At 38.5% G+C, this 22,509-nt stretch overlaps 2 protein-coding genes across 3 annotated transcripts; both read right to left on the bottom strand.

The window, feature by feature from the left end:
• Positions 1-11,650: 11,650 nt before the first annotated feature.
• LOC107225622 (gem-associated protein 8) lies at positions 11,651-13,490 on the bottom strand. Its single transcript, XM_015666146.2, has 2 exons — positions 12,953-13,490; positions 11,651-12,760 (listed from the first exon to the last, which is right to left on the bottom strand). The coding sequence occupies exons 1-2, from the start codon at positions 13,183-13,185 to the stop codon at positions 12,229-12,231; spliced, it is 765 nt and encodes a 254-aa protein (XP_015521632.2). The 5' UTR covers positions 13,186-13,490; the 3' UTR covers positions 11,651-12,228.
• Positions 13,491-16,926: 3,436 nt separating this feature from the next.
• On the bottom strand, positions 16,927-21,128 carry LOC107225625 (TBC1 domain family member 15). Of its 2 annotated transcripts, none has more exons than XM_015666151.2 (9): positions 20,667-21,128; positions 20,329-20,421; positions 19,530-20,028; positions 18,888-19,061; positions 18,508-18,602; positions 18,163-18,361; positions 17,833-18,050; positions 17,395-17,709; positions 16,927-17,303 (listed from the first exon to the last, which is right to left on the bottom strand). In XM_015666151.2, the coding sequence occupies exons 1-9, from the start codon at positions 20,691-20,693 to the stop codon at positions 17,007-17,009; spliced, it is 1,917 nt and encodes a 638-aa protein (XP_015521637.1). In that variant the 5' UTR covers positions 20,694-21,128; the 3' UTR covers positions 16,927-17,006. The 2 variants fall into 2 exon arrangements, with proteins under 2 accessions (XP_015521637.1, XP_046591977.1); XM_046736021.1 differs by having other exon boundaries at positions 18,888-18,992.
• Between the last annotated feature and the right edge of the window lie 1,381 nt (positions 21,129-22,509).

Genomic DNA, 22,509 nt, shown 5'->3' with positions numbered 1-22,509 from the left:
GCAGCCTGCGGAAGCTGTAGTCCTTGGAGAGCTTTCTGAACGGCGCCTGGACTGTCGCGATATGTAATTACAGAGTGGCTCGGAGGGATCGGTCCGACGGCTAAGGATCACGGATCGCCGAAAAGGACACAGCCGCCGCCGCCGCCGCCGCCGCCGCTGTAATTCGTCTACTACAAAATCGCTCCAACTCGGTATCTATTATTAGCAGAGTCCCCGCGCGTCATTAACAAAATGATTACGGCATTTCGAGCTACCAATACACACCCCGGACGCTCTACACCTATGTCGAAATTAAGGTAAGTGCTCGCCCCCGCTCGAATTATAGCCCCGTGTGCATGGTGTGCTCGATAAACTTTTCGCCGAAACGCAATCCGCAATCCGCGGTCTGCGGTTTTTTCTCAGCTCGGGACATATTCGGTTCTGTGTACGATGTAAGGCCACGCTCTAAAGCACCTCGCTCTCCTGCACTTGTCGACAATCCCGCTCGCCGACATCTTGTCAATATTATATCCGCAACCGCAAATTGATACGCGGAATTTACGACGCGAATTTGCTCGTCATTTCTTCGACTCGGATTGGATTAGGTCGGCTTCTCCGAGCCGCGCGTTCTGCAGGGTCTGTAATTAGACGTAATGCCGAATCGCGTAAACTCCTGCACGTTTTTTGCTCGTCAGATATCCCTGATCGTAAAAACACTTGTATATAGATCTGTGAAGGACGGATCGTGATTACATCAGTATGACTTGAGAAAATTGTAGGAGACATCCTCTCGGAGGATAAATATTATAAACTTCGAAAGGAATATCTAACAACTCGTTATGGTGATATAAGAGTTCGATAATTTTGTAACAATTATTTGTTTCGCCTTTCTTCGTCTTTGTTGTTGAAGGAACTCGATTTTTCCTAACATTTTTATCAATCCAATCCATTCTCTCATCCGAAATATTAGATTGGTGACAATACAGGGCAAGACATACTTGTCATAACGCAGAGAGACGTTGTGAAATAAAATAACCGCCCTGATTGTAGATATTATTTTAAAAATTCAACTTCCCAGAATCCGAGTTGTACGATGATTATCGCATTATGTTTATCGTCTATAAAATTACGACTAACGGTAAGAGAGATATTAAATTCAATTCGATTATTCGTTATGATGTAGAATGATTAGGTTATAGTATATTTGGCGTTTCGACATGATTACAAGATAGACACGCGATGATGAAGTAGTGGGATAAAATTGAAGGATGTACAAGAGTAAGGAGTGGGTATAGAAGGAGAAGGAAGAGGAAGGATAGAGGTATAAAGCAATTAGCAGTAGGCGATAATTACAGCGTGACGTCACACCATATATGCATACATATTCTGTCCACCCGTCGATAATATTTCTCAACGTTATTACAGCCGGGTATAAAGAAGAAATATAAAAAAGAAAATGAAATAAAACGAAACTCGGGAGTTCGAGCAAGTCGTAAAGTAGACGAACGAACAACAGCGAAAAGCAACGATAGGGAGAAGGAGATGAGAAGGGGGGGGGTTAGAAAAAGAGAGAAGAACTTCTTGCTCGTAGGCCAAGTTTATGATTATTAAAATAATTAATTCGCCGACGTTAACAGCTTGCGTATAATACTTTATATCTAAACCTGCACCCATAGACAAGGACTTTGAAAGTCTATGGTCACGCCACGAGATTCATCAATTCCCGGTCATTGCAGGCGGGAATTTGAAATTGAAAAATGTCGGAATAATCTTTCGTCGATATCGGACACTCACGCAGAGATTCGTTTTTACCGGGCATTATGATCCGATAGATCGACAGACGCTCGATCGCTCTGTTATTCACTGTTAACCAATATTTATTGACTTATTGAACATAACGTACCTACACTGAGAGAAATTTTTAGTTCCGGTTACCGCTCAGTCCTTAACTATTTTCATTTTTTACCGCGATCGAAAAATACAGTTCTAGGTAAATGAAAATTAGTTTTCTAGCTGTTAACAGAATGTTTAGTATCCGTTACTATTCTTTCTCACTACGATCGCTGTTGCGATATTTTCTTGCAACTGTTGCGAAAATTTAATGTTCGTGCAACGATAAATTGACGTTAAAGCCTTGTTTAACTAAAAAAGTAGAGTAAACCGAACAAACTGATTTTGCGTTACAATTACCAAAAACGGATCGACGATAGCGCAAAATGGTTACGTGTACCTCGTATTTTGTAATTCCAACAATATTCAAACAGTTTTCTAAACGACAACTGCTTTACTGAATTATTCTAGTTACTGTGACAAATGAAATTTTTCACAGCGTACAGTTTCTCTGATACATGCCTGTGTCTTGCGGATGAGCTATACATGGCATTTTAGATTCTGCGTTCAAAAGACTTTCCAACTAATTTTAACGCCGTCATTACCTGCGAAATGACTCGTGTCCTACCTGTAAGCCATTAATTTCATTCATATCTCAATAACTGTTCACCTGCACAGGATTCAGCAGTTCGCTGTCTGCTCTCTCTGTTCTGGCCCTAATTCCGGTACTTGTAGCCACTCTCCGAAAATGAGTACATTGTAACTACACTTTTTTATTTTTCACCATACCTTCGCGCTTGTGAAACGCAGGAGCGACTGAAATCGGACTAAACGGTATTAAATCAAAGCAAGTACGGTGAATGATCGAAGAATCTGACCGATTCCCGATCGCGTAGATATTACAGGTTACTGGTATAGATTGTAATTTCTTGGCTCAGCCACTCGCAACGAAATTCCGAGGTATATTTTAAAGCGTAGAAAATGTTATAGTAAAGGCGATTTCAATTTTATCACGATATTCCTGCACCTTCACTGCAGTAAAATTGATTAGTTCACCACAATTCGACGCCGTCTCGCCCGCGGCGGCGTTTTCCGCAGGCTGCCTGCAACGCTTGCAGAAACTATAATAATCCCCGGTGCTGCCGCTACTCCGCACATGATGCCGATTGCGCTCGCAATTATAGATTCGCGTATAATTTCATCGTACACACACACCTGCAGTCGCTTATGTAGGAGGTTACATATGGCAGCAGGTCTTACCAAGGGTCACGATATCGCGTTCCGCCGAAATGCCAAGCGAGGAAAACGCTCTTTCTTCGCCTATCATGAAGCCCCGGCTCAACATTATACTTATGGGATTTATGCAGCACATCCGTAAGGTAGAGGAGGTGAGGATAGGTCAGAACTCCGATGATGGATAAAAGTAGGAAAGTGAGAAAAGCGAGAGAGAACCGAACGAACTGCGATCGGGGGAATAAAATAACCTGCAGCTTTATAACGTACGTATCTGATGCTTAGCTCGTTCAAGCTTCATCGAATGGCGAAATTTTTCGCTCATTCCAAGTAATAATGATGACAAAATACGGTACGAGTGCCGGAATGTTTAGCTGGAACGTTCACCTGCAGCTCGTGATTTTAAATGGCTTTTGACAGAGTTTCTATTCATATTCTTCGAGACCTTATTTTCAGAGCTCTTTATTAATCTCGATCGATCGAAATTTTAGGCACACAGAGCCTTGGTCGACGACGACCATTTTATCCTTCAATGCTACAGGAAAAGAAAGGACGGACCAGATTTGCTGCAAATTTTAATGTTGACTCAACAAAAAAAAAAAAAACACCTGACTCGTGTCAAATGTTAATTTTGTACTGACTGATCTTGGAATTAAGAATTAAGATATATTTCAATACAAGTAATCATGAGTGTAAGATAAAAGAACAACTTTGAGAATGCGTGAACTTCAATTCAGGAAATTTATATTCGCCACCCACGATTTTCAACGATTTAAAATTTCATCTCAATATCGGTGGTAAAATGATTCGAGTTTTCGTCAAGTCTACGTCGACGACTGAATCTTCCAGCTCCTATTTCTCCGCGTTGATCCTTTCCTTGCTTCAAAGGACCTCTCGCAATTAGGAGTCAGCCCTCTTAAAATGATGCTTGCACGTAACCCTCTGCTGATTATATGGATTCGGCGATGATTTCTGATGATGCTCCGACCTTCGAAGTGGTGAAATAACACAGTGTTGTCTCCTAGCCGAGTCTGGGCCGGGGCCTCGGACCAACGGCCGACCCAAAGCTGGTTCGTTAGCGGTCCGCAGCGAGCCGTGCACCCTGTCATTATGCCGCTGGTCCCATCACCCCGGCCGTTCCTCAATTTTCAATCCTCCGTTCCCCTTTCACGGGCTCAATTTTTCTCCGCAGCAATATCCCGTGTCCCAAGGAATCCGCATTTTTCGTATCAGGTTCGAATTCGTATTGGTAAAGGCGTTCTTCTCATTATTACACGGAGAAAAATTTCACTTCTGTAACGACACAATTACGGTTTGAATATCGTTGAAAGTCCACGAAAACATGGCACGGTGATTATTTAGCGTAATTCGATACGTTTCGATTGTAGTCGATACGATATATTCTGGTTGCCGCAACGTTGAATCTATTTCTTGATCGTCGCAATCGGGAGAATTTATTTGCACAATTCTTGCGACCTCGGTTCCTATCTCTTCGCCATCACGATACAGTGTCGTTCAAAGCTTTCATATCAACTAATTGTAGCACGTCACGTTCGGTAGCGTTTCCATTTACTCGGTCTTGATAATCCCCAGACGCGCAAGTTTTCGAATATTCGTGTTTCGTTCACAAGAGGAATATCCGTCGCTCGGAGAGCCAGGATCGACCGAAAGTGGACCACGTCCTCTGCAACGCGTGTAGGTGCGCCATGAGGATATGCCGTTGACTAGTCAAGTCGAAGCTCAGACGACTAGGAGACCGATTCGTAACCGGGGCTGACATCGCGACACGCGTTATCTCGGTAATTAGGGACTTTCCCCGGGCAAGGAATCGGGCGAGACTTCGAACTGGTTTCTCCAAGTTCCAGGTCCCGTGTCAACCGCTGGGTCCAGAGATAACTATTGATGGAATAGCCGAGCCCAATACTGTGTTTCCAAGACGGCCTGCATAGACGGCCGCCTTATATGCTCTCCGACTTTTTTTAAAACCCGTTCCCACCCCGCCGCCGCCGCCGTCGCCGTCGAAACACAGAATCCTAAAACACGACGGGGTCCGTTTTTCAAAGCATCGACGCGTTAATGCCTGAGACGATTGATAAAGTGGTCACTCGATTCAAATGTCGATTCAAAATCTACATCCGTGGAATGATTTTCTCCTTGTTCTCATATCGCATCGGTACGTTGCGGGTTAATTCGAATTATTCATTTCCGATGGCGACAATGTTGTGTAACATGTACGGCTATCGCCGTGCGACTTGTGCGGCGGGAAGAGAATACATTCATAGAAAATACGGGTTAAAAATGGGGCCTCGAACCGACTCGATTAATGAATTCTTCCCCCTTAGATTACCGAGATTAAAGGAAACCGGGAAATCCAGAGAACGTGTTGAGGGGTCGGCGAAGAGGTGAAGAAGAAAGGAAAATCGAGACTAGTTGCTGATCCGTTAATTCCGTCGGTCAGAATGTAAGTCATTCGTTCGTTGAAAGTAAGTTCTTCGTAAAATACCTAGTTTTAATTATAGACAGTTACGATTCTGTCTTTATATCCTGGACGCGCAATTTCCATATTATACACGTCATGCGGTAAGGCCTTTGAAATTGTTGATAAACTACAAGTTGGTAATCTTTGGAAAAGAATTTATAACGATAGTACGCAATAAATTCATCCGCTACAGTCCAGGACTAATTTAATTACACCGCGCAGGGAATTGCCTTCCATAATTCAGGTAAACTTACGACTACGTTTTGCAAATTTGTAGAGGGCGAAAGAAAAAGTGCACTTCATTGGACCTCGCTCCCCTGTCAGGTTCTATATTCCTTAAAAACGGTTTCAGGTTTGTTTCGAAGGAACGAAAGGTGTAGGCGGAACAAACCAAGCTTTGAACCTTCACCGGCGTTCCGCGATGCTACTCGAAGCGCCTTGCATACAACGCACCTTAATTCAAGGTCTCCGAGCCCTCAGTTTTACCTGCATATAGATACCGAGAAGGGAATTAGAGGGCTGGACGTACGGTCAAGTAACTAATTGTTATTGTAACGGTCGGACGTGAGCGGAGAAGGAAGATGGGAAGACAGGAAGAGAGGAAGAGAGGAAGAGAGAGGCCGATGTATATATGAAGCCGATGTGGAACCGCCAAGATGCAAGGGTGGAAGTGAGAGTGATTTTTAACTCTCAAGTTCCCTTCTAACTTTTCGTGGATGATGGATTGCCGGGCTGCTCCGTCGGCCGGTGGTTATATTTATGGATTCTCAGTACCCTGCACGTTACTTACTTAACTGTGCCTTTCACTCATCGAAGAAAATTTTCAATTCGTGTTATTGTACATTCTTTATATCTCTTTCGTTTCTTCCCATGACCGAGAAATATAGCTCTTGAAATGAAAATGAATAGCTCTAGAAATAAAAATAAAAAAATTTTTTGTTGGTAGCTTCGAGTATCACCTTGAAAATCTAGCTCAGATCATTCGAGTAATTATAATAGTTTTCGAGATCTTTGAAGCATAATTTTAAAAAACAGGAAAAATAGTGGAATTTTAAAAGTTACATAACTTTTGAAAAAAACCATTTTAATTTTTTTCCTTTGGCAGAACTTCTTTGTATGATAAATGAAAACTTCTGACCAAATTTCATGCAAAACAAAAGGGGTCGAGTACAACCATTGGTCGATTTGACATGGAACGACCCATATTTTTTTGTTTTTTTGTAAATATTGCGATGATTTGACGATGTTGGTAAAAGATAAGCTTTCTTTATTTCAAAAATGTAGTCATCTAAAGAAAATGGACCTAATGTTGCGACAACCAGAAAATTTAGCACTGACAACTATAATCACGGTCAATAGTTAGTGATTGTATTATTTTTTAACATAATTTCAACAATATTTGAAGCGTTATTGTAACAATACCCATTTTGCTAAAATTTTCTAGTAACTAGAAGAAATAAAAAAATTTCTTCGTGCAACTGCACAGAATTCTTGGTTATAAATTACACCTTACAACCGAGTCATGACTACACAAGAATACCAAGATAAATCATTAATCATATAAGCAACGCGATGGTAATTCAGTTTTATTTGCAGCGCTATGAAATCAACGCAGTGCACTGTGATTTTATTTCCGTGTTTAAAATTTGTTTGGTTTTATACACCGATCTTGACTAACGGTACATGACATTCAATTGTGAAATTTGCAGTGATTCCGAATGACATTATAGATTCACTGCCATTACGATGGAAGACTTAGGTCATTTCAACCATCATTCTTTCCTGGCTGAACAGACTGAATCATCGGTAATCGATGAATCTCAAGTTATGTAAGTAGTAGCAGTAAGTTTTACTACCTATCGGAGTTAACAAGTAAAGTTTTCGAGAGGTTACACCGGTTTCTTAAAGAATTTTCTGTGATTCTCTGTACAGTATAACTGAATCCTATACAAAAGTCGTTGAAATGATATTTTTAGGAGGTCATTAATTATTCCATATAATATGAGGTGACAAGAAATATGGTATGGTGAAAAAATGTGTTGAATTTGACGTTTAATGGAATGAATTGTTAAACGTTCATGATCGATGTATGCGAAAATTTTAAACTATCGAATACAGTTATAGTAATTTCAAAAACGCACAAAGGATTTGCTGAACTATCAAGTTAATTTACAATTAGTAATGAAGAATCATTCGCTTGAAGTAATTCTCAGTCGAAATTATCATTGAAACTACTGTATCTTTGTTTAAATCAAGTGATCTATCCGGAATCGCGAAATTCATACTCATTCAGCCATATTTTTTTATTTGACGATCGAATAAATAACGATTTTCCTCGAGGACGAACCATTTTAACGAATAAAAATATGAATCCAGTTTGAGAGATTGGTTTTTGAAACCTCGATTATCACGTTGTACGAATCACGAAGAGAACTCGCATCGCGTCCGTTGTACTACAAAGGTTAAAATTCGAAAGCGCTACCACACAACCGTGTTTTGTACATGTGGCAATTTCGTTTTGCACGTGGACAGATTTAGTGTTTCACCCTTAACCTGGGCGTCAATAAGGTGCACGAAATATGTATTGTACCTTCGTACACGTACCAAAGATCCTCCGGGTATTGGCTACACTAACGCGAGTCTAAACTAATCTGATTCGAGCATCGGTTTAATAACTTGTTTCAAGGGTATATGAGTATACCTGGTATACGCACGTCAACTTCCCCGAGAGATGGTTGCATGAACCAACGTAGTATGTGCACCGACATGTTGTCCGTAAATGAGCTGCGCCACCATAACAGCGACGGCCGGAGGGAATTAATGGAACGACCGTAAAACTCATTTTTCCACTTCTTGTCGCGCGTAAGAAAATCAATGGTATACGTATAGCTTAGAGGAGCATTATAGATAAGGAAGAATAAACACGTGGCGAAAACCGCATGACTGAAAACTATGTAAGTGAGAATTAACTGATTTCACAGTACGGAAGATGGATTGATCTCCCACTGAGAGATTACGATACATGTTGCAAAAATATTGAAACTTTTATTAGCTTTGGCGTTGCTGATTAACCGACCTTTCCAATACACGATACTATGTATACATACTTGTAACTAACTATAACTACCTCCTAGATTGTATAATTTACTTATACTATGCGTGACACAACTATTTCGCTTGCATGCTTTATAACTATAATCCCAAGTGCTTGTGGTTATAGTAGCTCGCCTATCGATCTGCGCGTCCGATCTATGGATCGCGACCGTCGGTTCTCGGAACTCTTGTTTCTATCGCCGTTATATTCCTTGGTATAGTCGTTTGGGATCGCTAGATGAGTAGCGGTGTCCATTTCCGGTCGATTCGGATCAGCTGCGTCGAAAAATTCACAACTTTACAAGGTTACGCTCCGACGGAGGAAGAAGGAGTCTGTTTCATTGTGAAGGTTTTAAGTTACACGCCTTAGATCAGAAACATGTGGATGGACAGAATGAAGCGAAAGAAAAAACGAAATTTAGGCGGACACGATTCTCATTTTTATGCATCGCATCCATACTGCAAAGAGATTATCCCGAAAAAGAAGCCTCGCCTGCGGATCGGCAACCAAAATTTCATCGCTTGCACAAATACTTGACCATGAAATTTGGGTTGCCTATCCGCAGGCGACCTTTTTCGTTATTATCTAGCATGTTACATTATTCACGCGATGGATGTTCTCACAAAGATTTTATGACGTATTTATTGCAATATGACAGCAACAAAGAGGGAGGGAAAAAAAGCGAAAAGACGATAAAAGAAATTAATTATATCTGCTATGTAGAAATACAATAGCTGTCTCAGATACGATTCATCTTTTGGCATTAAGATTTGGTGTTACGTCTTCCAAAGTATCAATAATGAATGCAGAAAAGTGAAGTCAAAATACAAGCAAAAAAGGCATTCAAAAATTTTCAAATGAAAGATAATTCTGTGAAATTAATAACACCGGGTTTCAGGTGTGATTTAAAAACAGTAACGTAATAATCTATAACATGGCGTGTCAGAAGGTGCAGTATGAAGAAATGCTAAGTATAACGTGCACCATGGTATAACACATAAAATAAGCCGGTACAATTCCAATTGTCCAGCGGTGATAAAATTATACCAGCTCGACTCAAACAATTATAATTCTGATGCAAGTAATAATAATACATAAAAGTATTGCTTGGTATTTCAGATTACCTTCATTAATTGGTTTGGTACATTTCATCAGATAAGTGTCATTTACTGCCAAGCCGTAACTGCACTCACAACCGCTTAACCCTTAAAAGTACAGGCAGCCTTAGGTACATGGAAAAAAATCTTTTAGAAGCTATTATTATTAATGTATCGTATAGTAATCGAGGCGATATTTTACGAATTAAAATAACTTTGAATGAAATAGTCAAACACAAAACTATATAAATTTCCACATCATATTCTTGGCCAACTCTACATCGGATTTTTGTACATTTCCGTCGACGATCATACGACGATTCTGAAGCTGATGCTAATTCTACAAGTCTGTGCAGAGACTGAAGCAGGAATAATAGCTATGGAGATGTTTCACTTGGTTGATTGCTAAAAATAGTGGTTGTACTCTGTACTCTGTAGCTCTCTATTATACACCTATACATAGTCTAGGGAAGTTTTTATTCGCTATCCACTCAAGCGATCGACTACAAGTATCGAGGAACGCGCGTCACGCTTCAAAATTTTCTGTTGTATAAATAAATCTGGATATTTTGCTTGTTACATGCAGACCTACGAGAGTATCAATAAAACGCGCAGATTCCCTCACCAATCGCATTTCCAAAGATCAAATATCACAGATAAATCATGCTTCATGTTTTTTTTTTTTTTTCCTTCAAATTCGATTGAATCTTCGTACAAATTGTTCATCGTACGAGAAATCGTCTGCAACAACTTTTTAAAAAACTCAAAGTTATAGCTGTAGCGTGCAGATAATTTTTTTCAAAGTGTTGTGCTAAGGATTTACAATTATCTTTAAATAATAATACAATTACATCGAAAATGAATACTTGTACCACAAATTTGCGTACTCATTTGCAATGAGGCCTCAATGAGATTCGTTCCTAAGGAAAACATTCCTTATTCAAAAGTTTCGAATGATGCTTGCTTACAGCTCCGCCGACGGAGACAAAAATTCCGAGACTCAAGAGAAAGGCCAACTACTGAATGAATGGATTATTAAAAGGGCATTAAGTTAATTGAGAAATCGTGGCCTCTCCCCGCCTCCCCGCGACTTTAACGAGTAAGAAATTATAGATTTATATAAAAGGATATATCTCCGACAATATTCTACGCAATGCCAAAAACAGCGAAGTTGCACAAACGCGAGAGGGTCGTTATACTTTTCTTTCGCGAGTCAAGTCGTCAGTTTTACTGTATGTATAACAAATAATAAGCTCGATCGCAAACTTTTTTCCGTTCCGTAAGTAGGCACATCAAATCCCAAACTCTCGTGATAATGACGCGTATTTCTAGATATTAAGACCTGCATCCCACGCCGCTCTTTCACAGTTTTTGTAATTATTATTATTACATTTCTAGCAATCAACGTCGAAAAAAGGGATTCTATTCTTTTATTCGAATGTAATATCCATCCGAGATATATCAAAAATACACGTAAGTTGTAATACAATGTGGTAATTATACTTCTTTCAATCGCTTGGTGAGAGTGAATCTCGGACAAGGGATTCGTAACACGGTTTTAGAAACACATTAATCATTCCGGTCGTTGTAATAGGATACGAACTATTAATTTACCATCAAGCGTCTCAACGCGAATTATCAAATATTACGGATATAAATATATTTCTTGTATAATTTGAATATCAATTTATCAAATAGATCGCTTTATGTACTTTGAAATAACCGGAACAACTTTGATGTTCGTAATTATGAAACGTGGTCTTGCTACTGATTTGCAATATCTTTTGGACATTTGAATAAATTATCCGCGTATCCATATATGTGTGCATTATAAACTATACTTGCTGATTTATATGTAGCGAGGTAGAAGAAATGTAAGAATAAATTAAGAAAAAAAAAAAACGGAACAAATAACTCTGGTAGTAAAATTCAAACACATTTTTGGGCGATATTGCAATTTGAATTTAATTAGCCGTCACACGAATTAATTATGAACGCAGATAAATTTGCTGATAGAGTGAATGTTGGTCTGAAAAATGACTGGAGTAGGTTTGATAATAGCTAAATTTCATACACATTTAGTATTCAACAGACGAAAAATTAGATCTAATTTAGATGCTAAAGCATAATTATTAATTTTCGATATTTACGCTATTCGGATGAACTTTTCTTAAATCAATCAAGGTTGTGATAAGAAATTCCACATTGCTGAGTTAAAATCGAGAATGAAATGATAACGACTTTACTGCAGTTTAATGTTGGCAATTTATGTTTAAACATTGGATAACTGTACTAGAAAATATATATATATATACACATTATCGCTAAATATTAACCAAATATTACGCATAAAACTATGAAGTCCACAAAGCAATTGCTGTATGATAATACTTAGTTTAATAAATACGCAATGCTCATAGCAGGATCTAATACGTTAACAGCTAGCTAACTGCCTTTAAAAATGAAAATGAAGTTTGCTACCAGCGACCAGTGAAATAAAAATCGTCAATAACTATCTACAATTTCAGGGGAATATTTGGCCAGTACTGCGGCTTTGCTCGGTCTTTGTGCCGATCGTTTGTAGCCTGCAGAGCGGTTTCCATGGCCAAGATTCTGGGACTAGCAGTACCGTAAAGTAATTTAGCCCCTTCAAGTTTAGTCCGCATCCAAGCGGCTCCACCTTCCATTGGAAACTCCTCCTCGAGCTCCGCCTTTTCCCGGGCAGATTCGACGTCCCGTTTTTCCTTTAATTCTATCTTGTGCCTAATAGTTTGTTCGAAAAACTTCATCATATCTTCGTCAACTTGAAATTCCAGGTTATCATTATCCGAAGCTTCTTCTTGCTCCTGCCATTCGTCGTCCCCCCTGTTGCGACTACTTCGTCGAAGGCTCTCAGTCCGTGCTCCTCTACGTCTGCCTTGCTTGACGGAGGAATCATTGACTCCGTGTCGAATCGAGTTTGACGTCAACTCCCTTATTTTATCACGCAGAATAACGTTCTCATGTTCCAGTGCAACGCACCGTGATTTCCACCACTCTACACTATGCCTGGAATAACAATGAAAAACAAGTCTAACGGGCAGATATTTTGGTTATTAAAATGTAAACTGAGTGTCACGTAAGGGTTTTTAATAACTGACATTGTTAAATTTGTGTTCCTGCAGAGCTTGAGATACTTGAGCTGAATTAAAATATGAACGGGAATAAAAATCTCGTGTAAGTATTGTATTTCAAGGTAACCTTTGTTGCCACTCGTGAGCGGCTTTGTAGTTTTCCCAGAATGTGTTCGCCTGCATGGCGTTCGTTAGTTTTTCCTTCGACTTAACAGAAACGTAAACATTACGTTCGGCAGCCACGAGTTTACGACGTTTGGCAAACCTAACCTCAAGGCGGGCTTGTTCCCGGCGTTTAATCTTCGAGTGACGTTTTCTCTTTCTTGTCTTCGGTCGCTTCGCGTTTAAGTTAACGTCCATCTCTTGGTTAATGACGTTTTCGCAATCCGGAAGGTTGTCAAACACAGAACCGAGTATAAGTATAGGTTTAGTCAAGGGTAGCGAGACATCCCCATAATCGCTCGTAACTTTCTGTTTCTATTTGACAGAAGTAGGAACGAAATCGAATTGTAACAATTTGCTTTCCTTGAGCGTACAAAAATGAAGTACAGAGTGCAAATGCATCTCCATATCACTTGGAAAAACTTTTAGACAATTTCGCTTCGATTGCGTGAGCGTCTGTAAACAACTTTCGTTTGATACGAAATTACAAATGCATCTCGACACGCAGCGAGGTGAGTTTTTGCTTCAAGCGCATCGTGCAACTTCGGTTGGTACATTGAAGGTAAGGGGCTCGCATGCATTGATGTATGTTTGGTAGAAGCTAATAAGGCGGAAAGTCGAAATTGTATTTGCGAGAATTTAACAGGGGTGTTATTACAATTATTCACTTTTCACATTTCCCACCATCCAAGAATTCTGATTGGTTGGTTAAACTTTACAAACCAATCAAAATACTTGGATGGTGGGAAATGTCAAAAATGAAAAACCATAATAAGTCCCCAGTTTCAGAATGTTTTCACTAAATAGTTACGAGAAATATGTGATGAAAGACAATCCAAATATTTGAAACTAACTAGACAAAATGCTGACTTTCAACACTTTATCCAATTACAAAAAATAAAGTTGAAGTTACCGAGCCCAAGTACAAATAGTAAAGCTATTTGTAAAAAATTTAACATAAGCTAAAGACGATTCATTTCCTACAAAATTTTATTTGACACAAAAATTTGAGTCTTGAAGATTTTTCTACATATACATGGCTTGATTCATTCTTTCGGTACCTCATATCCTTCGATAAACTGTTACTCATTGTTTCAATGTAGGGTTTTGAAAACAAAAAATCATGCGAGTAGTCTATGATCAATTATTCCAAATCATCACATTCATATGATGAGAAATGGTTCATCGCAAGGGTGAGCTGAGCCTTTAGTGTAACTCCTTCGGAAACAAATTTTGGTTTTTCAGAAAATTTTTCAAAGTGAAATGAACCTTGATTAAAATTCAAGTCAATTTTCAATTACGCACTGATCCCTTCAACCTTAGAACCATTACGCTCTAATTCCGGCGATAACTGACGCAGATTCGAAAAGTCCAATCAATTTAATGCTGTTTAAGAACGTTACAAGATGGACAAAAAGAGAGAGGACAAAACTGATATTCATATAAAAGCACAAAGCACGCTTTTTCAGCAGAACTGTTTTACGTGTTACAAAACTTACCCGTCACATGATGCCTGCAGATAAAAGTCGCCCACATTGTACTCGTAACCAACTGCCGCTGATTCTGATTTTCCAGAGTATCCATTTGGAAGTACAGAACTTACAATACTTTTTTTCCTAAGGAACACTTGGAATTACATTTCACACGTATGACAACAACTATGTCTATGCCTATGACAACAATGCGACACAAGTGTTGCAAATTGAAAGACAAAAGAAAACTATTAACGGAGTGAACCTATCTGCGATATTAGCGAAACAGAATATTTACGTTAAATACGTACTTCAATTTATTCACAAGTAATAATTCAGCCGAAACAATCGTATCCATCCGCAGGCATGTTAACTCATCGATAAAACAAACCGATTCCGTCCATGCAAATGTAATTCACTAGATTTAACAACCGTCGAGATCTGAATTTAATCGCAAATCCTCCGTGTCTTGGTTAAGAATTATTATTATATTATAATATTAACGGAACAAAACTTTCCGGGACTGGCGGCGAACGCGTCTTGACTTGCGCAAGTTCGGGTTACTTTTATAAGCCTGCTGCAATATGGCCGTTCACTCGGCAAAGTTCGGACCACGGACTATGTTCGTGATTCTTCGTGAATTTGTTTTCATGAGAATACCCGTCTGACCCTACGGACTTTACGACCGTTGACTGAAGATTATCCTCAGTCAACGCTTAAACTACTCGTTGACGGTATGATCGACGCAATGAACTTTGATGCAAACATGAAACATGTTTACATCGGTATGACTCTCGAATGCTACTATTTGAAAACGCGAGTTTGGTATTATCTTTTATTAGAAATATACACCATTTTAATGATCGCTATTGTACACTATTACTCTTTATTTATGGAAATTTTAATCGAAACCTGAACGTTTGTAACATTTGTTGAAACATGAATATATGATCTATAACTTATCATTGTACTGCTATATAACCCGTATGGTTACATCACTAAATAAGGTGTTAGTATTCAGCATAGTGATTATTAGTTGCTGGTTTGAGGGGTTGAAACAATAATCTGAGGTACCGTAAGTTGGAGATTTTAAAATTTCGTTACGACACAGCATTACTTATGTAAATATATAATTTAAATCAAGCTTATGGCCTTTCGGTCCTCTTTTTCGCAACCTTCATCAGTTGATATTGCTCTGTGACATCACTGGGTTATACGTAATTTTTATATTTCTTAAAAAAAAAATAAAAACATCACGAGTTCTAATCGAGATTATTATAAATAACGTGTTTATGTGTGCGTGGGCTATAAATAACTTATACCATTATTAAAAGCAAATTTTTGAAAAATTCACCGTGTAGTAAGTTTTAACGATGGCTACAAGTTTAGCAATGACTATAAGCGAGTCACTCGTTATTAAATATTTATAAAAGTAACAAATTACACGTAATTACATAACACTATTACGAATATTTTTAATTTCAAATTAATTTTCCTCTTAATAAAAAAATGATATAAATTACTCCTTTGGGTTGATTTCATTAGAGTTCATACTCCATACATTCAAATTATGGCTGAACATACATTGATTTAGGAATAGCTGCTTTCGATGTTTTTGAAATACATACTGTATAAACCTTAAGGTTTCATTACTTAATGACTATTGAACATTGCATATCTTAATGTGGTATTATAACTGGTACGATTGATAATAAGACCGCGAACCTGGCAAGCTTGCAGAAAGAATTCATCTGCAGGATCGCAAAGATGTAATGAGACATGGTTTTTTAGCAATAGAATCATGAATCGTACACAGATTTGGGATTTGAAAACGCGTTGAACTAGAGATCTGGCCATTTACACTCATACTTTGTATTTCACTTGATTGCTTCATAATTAATGGTAGGATTAAGGTTCAATTATTACAGAACTGTGCGTCTAACAATTAATAGAACTTGTGACATCAGGCATTTATATTCATTTACACAGTGACTGGATCAAGCCTCCTGCAACTACGTCGTGCAAATACAAATATATAAACGACGTATCTATGAACATGAAAATTTTTATAAAGATTCAATCGTGATATAGTAGATAATGATTTTAAGGCAGATTTTAAGGTTCCCCGGTTTTGCAAATAGTCGGAAAGTTATCAATTCTCAAAGATTCGACAAATTGGCATGTCCAAATAACTCACACTACGCGACAGAACATTTGTTTGCTCTCAAAGTAACGTAATATTTACCACATACGGAGATACAAAATAAAAAAATTCTACGGTCCACTGATTTTTGTGACTTATTGTTATTTTCAACTACACTTTCTACAGTGAAACATTTCAATTTTTAGGCTCTCTTTAATTTGTAAAAGAAAATTTGAACAGCAACGTTCATGCGATAATACTGTCGGATTACCTGTAGACAAACGGCGTGGTACTTTTGTTTCCTTCTATAATTTCTCGTGAAAATATGTCTAGGTTGTAATTTATTCTGTCGCGGAGAGGATAACAATTTATTAAAAAATCATCACAAAGGACATGTCGTAACCTCACATATACGATAAATTTATCCCTCGCTCGAATGATACTTCATTATTACCAAATATAACGTTCCCACTACCAGTACTGTGACTCGGGCGACTATCATTGACATCAAGCTGTGGTTCAGCTGTTGCATTTTCTTCTTCTGAATCGATTATCGCTGTTTTAAGCTGCGGCTCGAGTCCAATTATAACACGAATGTGATCAGGTAAGAGACCAGCCACAGCCATCAATTGGTGATAGATGCCTTCTGCTTTAGACAAAGTCCACGGGAGTTCGATGCGTAGTGACAAATCGTTTATGTGCTGAAAAAATATATTCATATATTTCTCTTCTAGGATTTGGAAATTTGTGGGATTGATTGGAAAAATATCTGGTTAGTGAAATAGTATTTACCTTCAGAATTTCTGTAAATCCATAACGATTTTCCATCAATACATTTTTTTCCGTGTCTAAAACTGCCACGCACACTAGGAGCAGGAAATTCTTGCATGGGAGATCAGTCCACAATATTTCCCAAAGCATCAATATGTCGTTTGCGTTGAATTCTCTTTTAAATAAAACTAAAAGCCATCGGAAACAGAAGAACATGTTTCCGGACTCATGCCTATCCAAATATTGCGCTAACTGGGGATCTGTTAAGACTACCAGAGAATGTAGTTGACTCAACTGCAATTTCATCCCTTCCTGGTCCATCTCAAAATTTGTACTCTGCAAACATGTAATGAATTATAAAACTTCTTCCGATCTGGCAAGAAATAATTATTAAAGGGATGTGCGAGAGTACAAGAGACAGCATGAAAAAATATGAACATTATCTTGTATACCGCATACCACTTTGTTCATGAATCCAACGAAACACCAAAAGGCCTCGACTTCGCTGTCCATAAGACATAAAATTGGACTGAGCAAATCACTCATTCCCTGTACATATCCCAGATCAAAATTGTACATTACGTAAGTCATAAGTATATCATATAACTGTACTAAATGATCATTGTTGTCTCCATGATAATACGGATGTGTTCTATCCGTTCGATTTACATCTTTTTCTGAAAATATAGAATTTTGTTTGATATACGTGGAATCGGATTCTGTTTTAATGCAGCATTGAATTATATCTGAAGAAAACTGTGAGCGGCCAGAAATATAAATGGGACTTGCCAATTAAACTCTTCCGATCTCTGAAGTCGGAAAAGCGAGTTTCCTGTTCTGGGGTCATGGTTTTCCACTGTAACTTCATAGCAAAATATTCTTCAGTTTTTTTATTCTTCAGTTCTATTCTTTCCGCATTTGTCGCTTCCCACGGATAGTAGTTTAAAAGGTACTTCCATACTTCGTAACGGAGAGTTGGCGAAATTCCCTGAATCAGAAAAGCATACCAGATGTTCAAAGATAGCGAGAATGTCATACGCACAATAACGGACTGAAATATAGCAAGCTTTTAAAAATTTATATCCACACAATGGCAGTGTTGCAATATTTTTAATTCATAAAATCTTCACATACCCCCCTGAATATCATCTCTTTGAGAGCCTCGGAATTCGTTATTCTTCCATCTGTATCCTTACACCTTTCCCATTGTTCCTGCGTTAATGGTGCACCTGGGAATAGTCATTTATTGCATCGATAATGACTATAACAGGACTGGTACCTGTTGTACCATCACGAAAAAGTGAAATAATAGGTGTATATTGCTTGAAAATGACAGTTATCAAGATTTTGTTATTATGACGTCATTATTCTTGAAGCTACAAAACGGTTTGGTGACAAAAAATAAAATAATACTTCAAAATACGGCAACCGACAGTGAAAAGAGGAAATTAGAGTCACCCTTGCTGTAAATAGGTAAAAACAGTCATTTTGATATGAAACGTGAATAGTTTTACCTCTTGGGCATGGAGGTCTTGGTGGTAAAACCACACTAACTCCAGGTTCACCAATGACTTCATACTCCTCTCCTGCTACGTTTAAAATCGTTGGTTGAGGAATATCTAGAGTCAGGGAACGGTTCAATAGGTCAGCAACAGCTTCTTCTACAGGCCGTGTTGGTTCTTTATGAACTGAAAAGCATTCGTACTTAAATTCTGAATTCCAAGATTGTCATTGTAAATTCAAGCTCATGTAAAACGCAATGGAGACAATGATTATTGTAAGAGTATTGTAATCTTTCGTGTAGTAAACATACGTGACCTCAAAATACTTCATAATTGTGTAGATTATTTAGAAACAACACAATACGGAAATTATTGCTATACTGCTCACACCGAATTAAAGGTGTAATTGATCACAACTAAATGTTATGGAAATATGAAACATCATATAATTTGAATGCGTATCAGCAGAAGCAGGAGATAATACGGTGCATCTTTAATTAGGTTATTTATTGTACAGTATTCTGAGTGAATTTACTTCTTATGATATAAAATACCTTATTGACCATTGTTGCAAAGGCTATTATGGAAGAAATGTAACGAAAAAAAGTATGTTAAACACGATCTAAGTTATGTGCATTGATTCCATATACTCACGAAGTATATCAGTCAGTTTGCTGCAAGCTTCCATCGTTGTTTCGTAAGGTCTGTCGTGCAAGTTTTTTACAAACTTCCACACATAGTCCGAGGCGTTTTCTTGAAACAGATCTAACTCAGCGAAAGATTTCTCTAATACTGAATCTTCCGCCTCCATGACGATGTACATGTTTCGGTCTTTCCTTGACTTGATGAATTTCAGGAAACCCTTGAGTGAACTGACGAAGGAGTCAGCATTGAAAAGTTGGAAATAAACAACGTAATTCGTTCCATCTTTCAGCATAAGAGTGAGCTGTTGTCCGCTTCTATTTATCCTAAACGATTTCAGATCGCACAACAATATTCTGACTGTTCTGGACCGACCCAACGAGTCTGTTCCTTCTGAAACTGTTCGCGTCCGTGTGTGCGTGTTGACCAACGACCACTCTGGGTCTTGGTCTTGACTTTCTGAAACCACCGAAACCTCAGTCGGCTTCCATTCCAGGCATTTCCCAAAGGTCTGAAATAGAAATGTGAGAGAAATGTTATTGAAATGTATACTTTGGTGATTTCAGATGACACTGAAGTTAGTAACATTAACGTAACAAAACATCAGGGTAAAAATCATTGTTGCAAAATTTTATAATGACTTTCAAGGCATTGGCTTTTCAAAATAACAGTATATTTTGTTTGTCAGGGTTTAATAAACTTTTGACATCGCTAAGGGTGCGAAGTAACGATTTTTCCTGAACATGAATCGTTACAATAACGTTACTAACTTCATCCTTATAATTTTGGAGTCAAATTGCAAAATGCTCACATATTCAACAATCGAAAGTGTCCCCGTGCTGTGAACATCATCCTCCCTCGTGTTCGCACCTCTCAGCACGACGCCGCTATGGATGGATATATCCTAGAAGTAAAAATCAAAGAAAAGGTATACGTATTGGCGAGATATGCATACACATATATGTATGGAATTTTCGAGGTATAATTGGCCGTGTCGTGACCCTGTGACTTTGATGTACCATGTGGGCGTATGGAAAACGCACGTCATTCAACGAGGATAAATATTGAAATGAAAGTCAATCGTGGGCGTTGACAGCAGCGACAATACTTGGATTAGGCAAAGTCTAAGCGATATGTTTACGTTGTTACCTTTCCCTGTTCCGTTGGTTCAAACATTCTAACTACTGATTACGTGCTGACGAATTGAAACTAGGTTAATGTGGTACGCCAGGCTCGAAACGCGTTACTGATTTGTGATTTGCAGGGATCGCTAAACGGGGAAACTTGCGCATGATACTCTCATTTACAGACTTGAAATAAGTAGTGGACACTGTTTGAATCGTGGTGGCGAAGAACACGTCATATGTCCCCGTAAAATTTTGACATGTTTTTCCGAACCATCAAATGCCACTAGCGTAACTGTCTAGTCACCGTATTGTGTTCGAATATGCTTCGAATTGAAATACGGATATCGAAGAATTTTCAACTCGTCCCCTGCAGTCACTCGTTATTTCGGTGATTCACTCAACTTTTACGCAGCAGCCCCTCTAGTCTCAACACGTTCTCAACTCTCCGTGAGCTCGCCCCGCTACCGTGGCGTGAGTATACATGGTGTGCCTAGGAGTGCAGTTTCTCTCTCTAAAAAAGTTTCTCTCTCGCGCTGGACTGGACTTACGTAAACCCGATACCAATGGCGTCAAAATACCCTAGATCTGTGGTGATTAATTGTTTTAACGTTGAATCTGCGCGGGGAAAAGATGAGCGGGTCTTTTGAGTATCTTCGGAGTTGTAGCGATAATATTACGCGATTCGTGTTCTGGAGAATACACTTAATTTTTGAAACATTGAATAATTTTAATATCAATGCGAGGTACAAAAAATGAATTACGGAAATTAGGTGTTACGCAAAATGCACGATGACATTACTGTTATGTATTAATAAATGAATAATACTCTATTTTCGCAAGGCTAAACCGAGTTTAAGCTCAGTTCAGTCTATTTCCAAAGTATATAAAATAAAACTGAGCCCCATTTAAGAATGTATAGGAAGTACAAGAAAAATAATTCCTCAAATATAGAAATTTCTTTGAACATTTGGTACAAAATTACTTAAAGGCTTTGATCTCGAAGAAAGGGGCGTGTCGTAGGAGTTCTAGGCACACCATGTATACTCACACCACGCCCGCTGCACCTGCTTCTCGCTTCATATCAACCAGCAGTGAATCTGCGTATTCATCGAATCACAGCGCCGTTTCACCGGAACAAACCAATCAGATGGCTGGGTTTGTACATCAACTATGGATCGGCGCTATAGATGTGGACTTGACCGGCTTAACAGGCCTGCTAGTGTTCAATTATGCCGCAATGTCGCTACTGATGACAGAAGCGAATCATGCGGGAAAACTTTGTCATTCAAATTTCTATGAGAGTACATACGGTGGATCAATCTGAAATGTTATATTGATTGATGGTATTATCTTATAGAGAGGTTTCTAAAACATATAGAGTACCCCGAATCGGTGATTATTGTCGGTTTACTACATCAAAGTTAGATTTGCTTACTGCACAATTTTAGAATAGGTTAGAACTCATGACAGATTGAATTGAATCGGGTGGGGTACAAAAATGCGAAAGACCAAGAAGTTGATGGGACGAAATCTCGAAAGTCAAGCTACCGCAAGTTAAAAACGTAAAAAGACCGTAAATACGAAAAGATGACTGGCAGAAACATAAAAATTGAGAACGCAAAAATGTGGAAATAAATTTATACCGACATTTTTTTTTTTTTGTGAGAATGGCCAAGATTACGAAGAACAAAATATTGAATTTGGAAGATACCGAAGAGTTGTGAAGTCAACTTTTCAAATCTTAGACTCGTGTCTTTATCAAAAATGTTCGAATTCGTAGTTATCAATAACGACTGGCCAACGATTCGCAAGGTCGAAATTCCGACAGCCGCCGAAGACAAAATGGCCAAAATTCCGAAAGATTG

Source organism: Neodiprion lecontei, chromosome 3 (genome assembly GCF_021901455.1).
Source record: "Neodiprion lecontei isolate iyNeoLeco1 chromosome 3, iyNeoLeco1.1, whole genome shotgun sequence".
NCBI lineage: Eukaryota > Metazoa > Arthropoda > Insecta > Hymenoptera > Diprionidae > Neodiprion > Neodiprion lecontei.
This window is presented reverse-complemented; position numbering and strand designations above follow the sequence as displayed.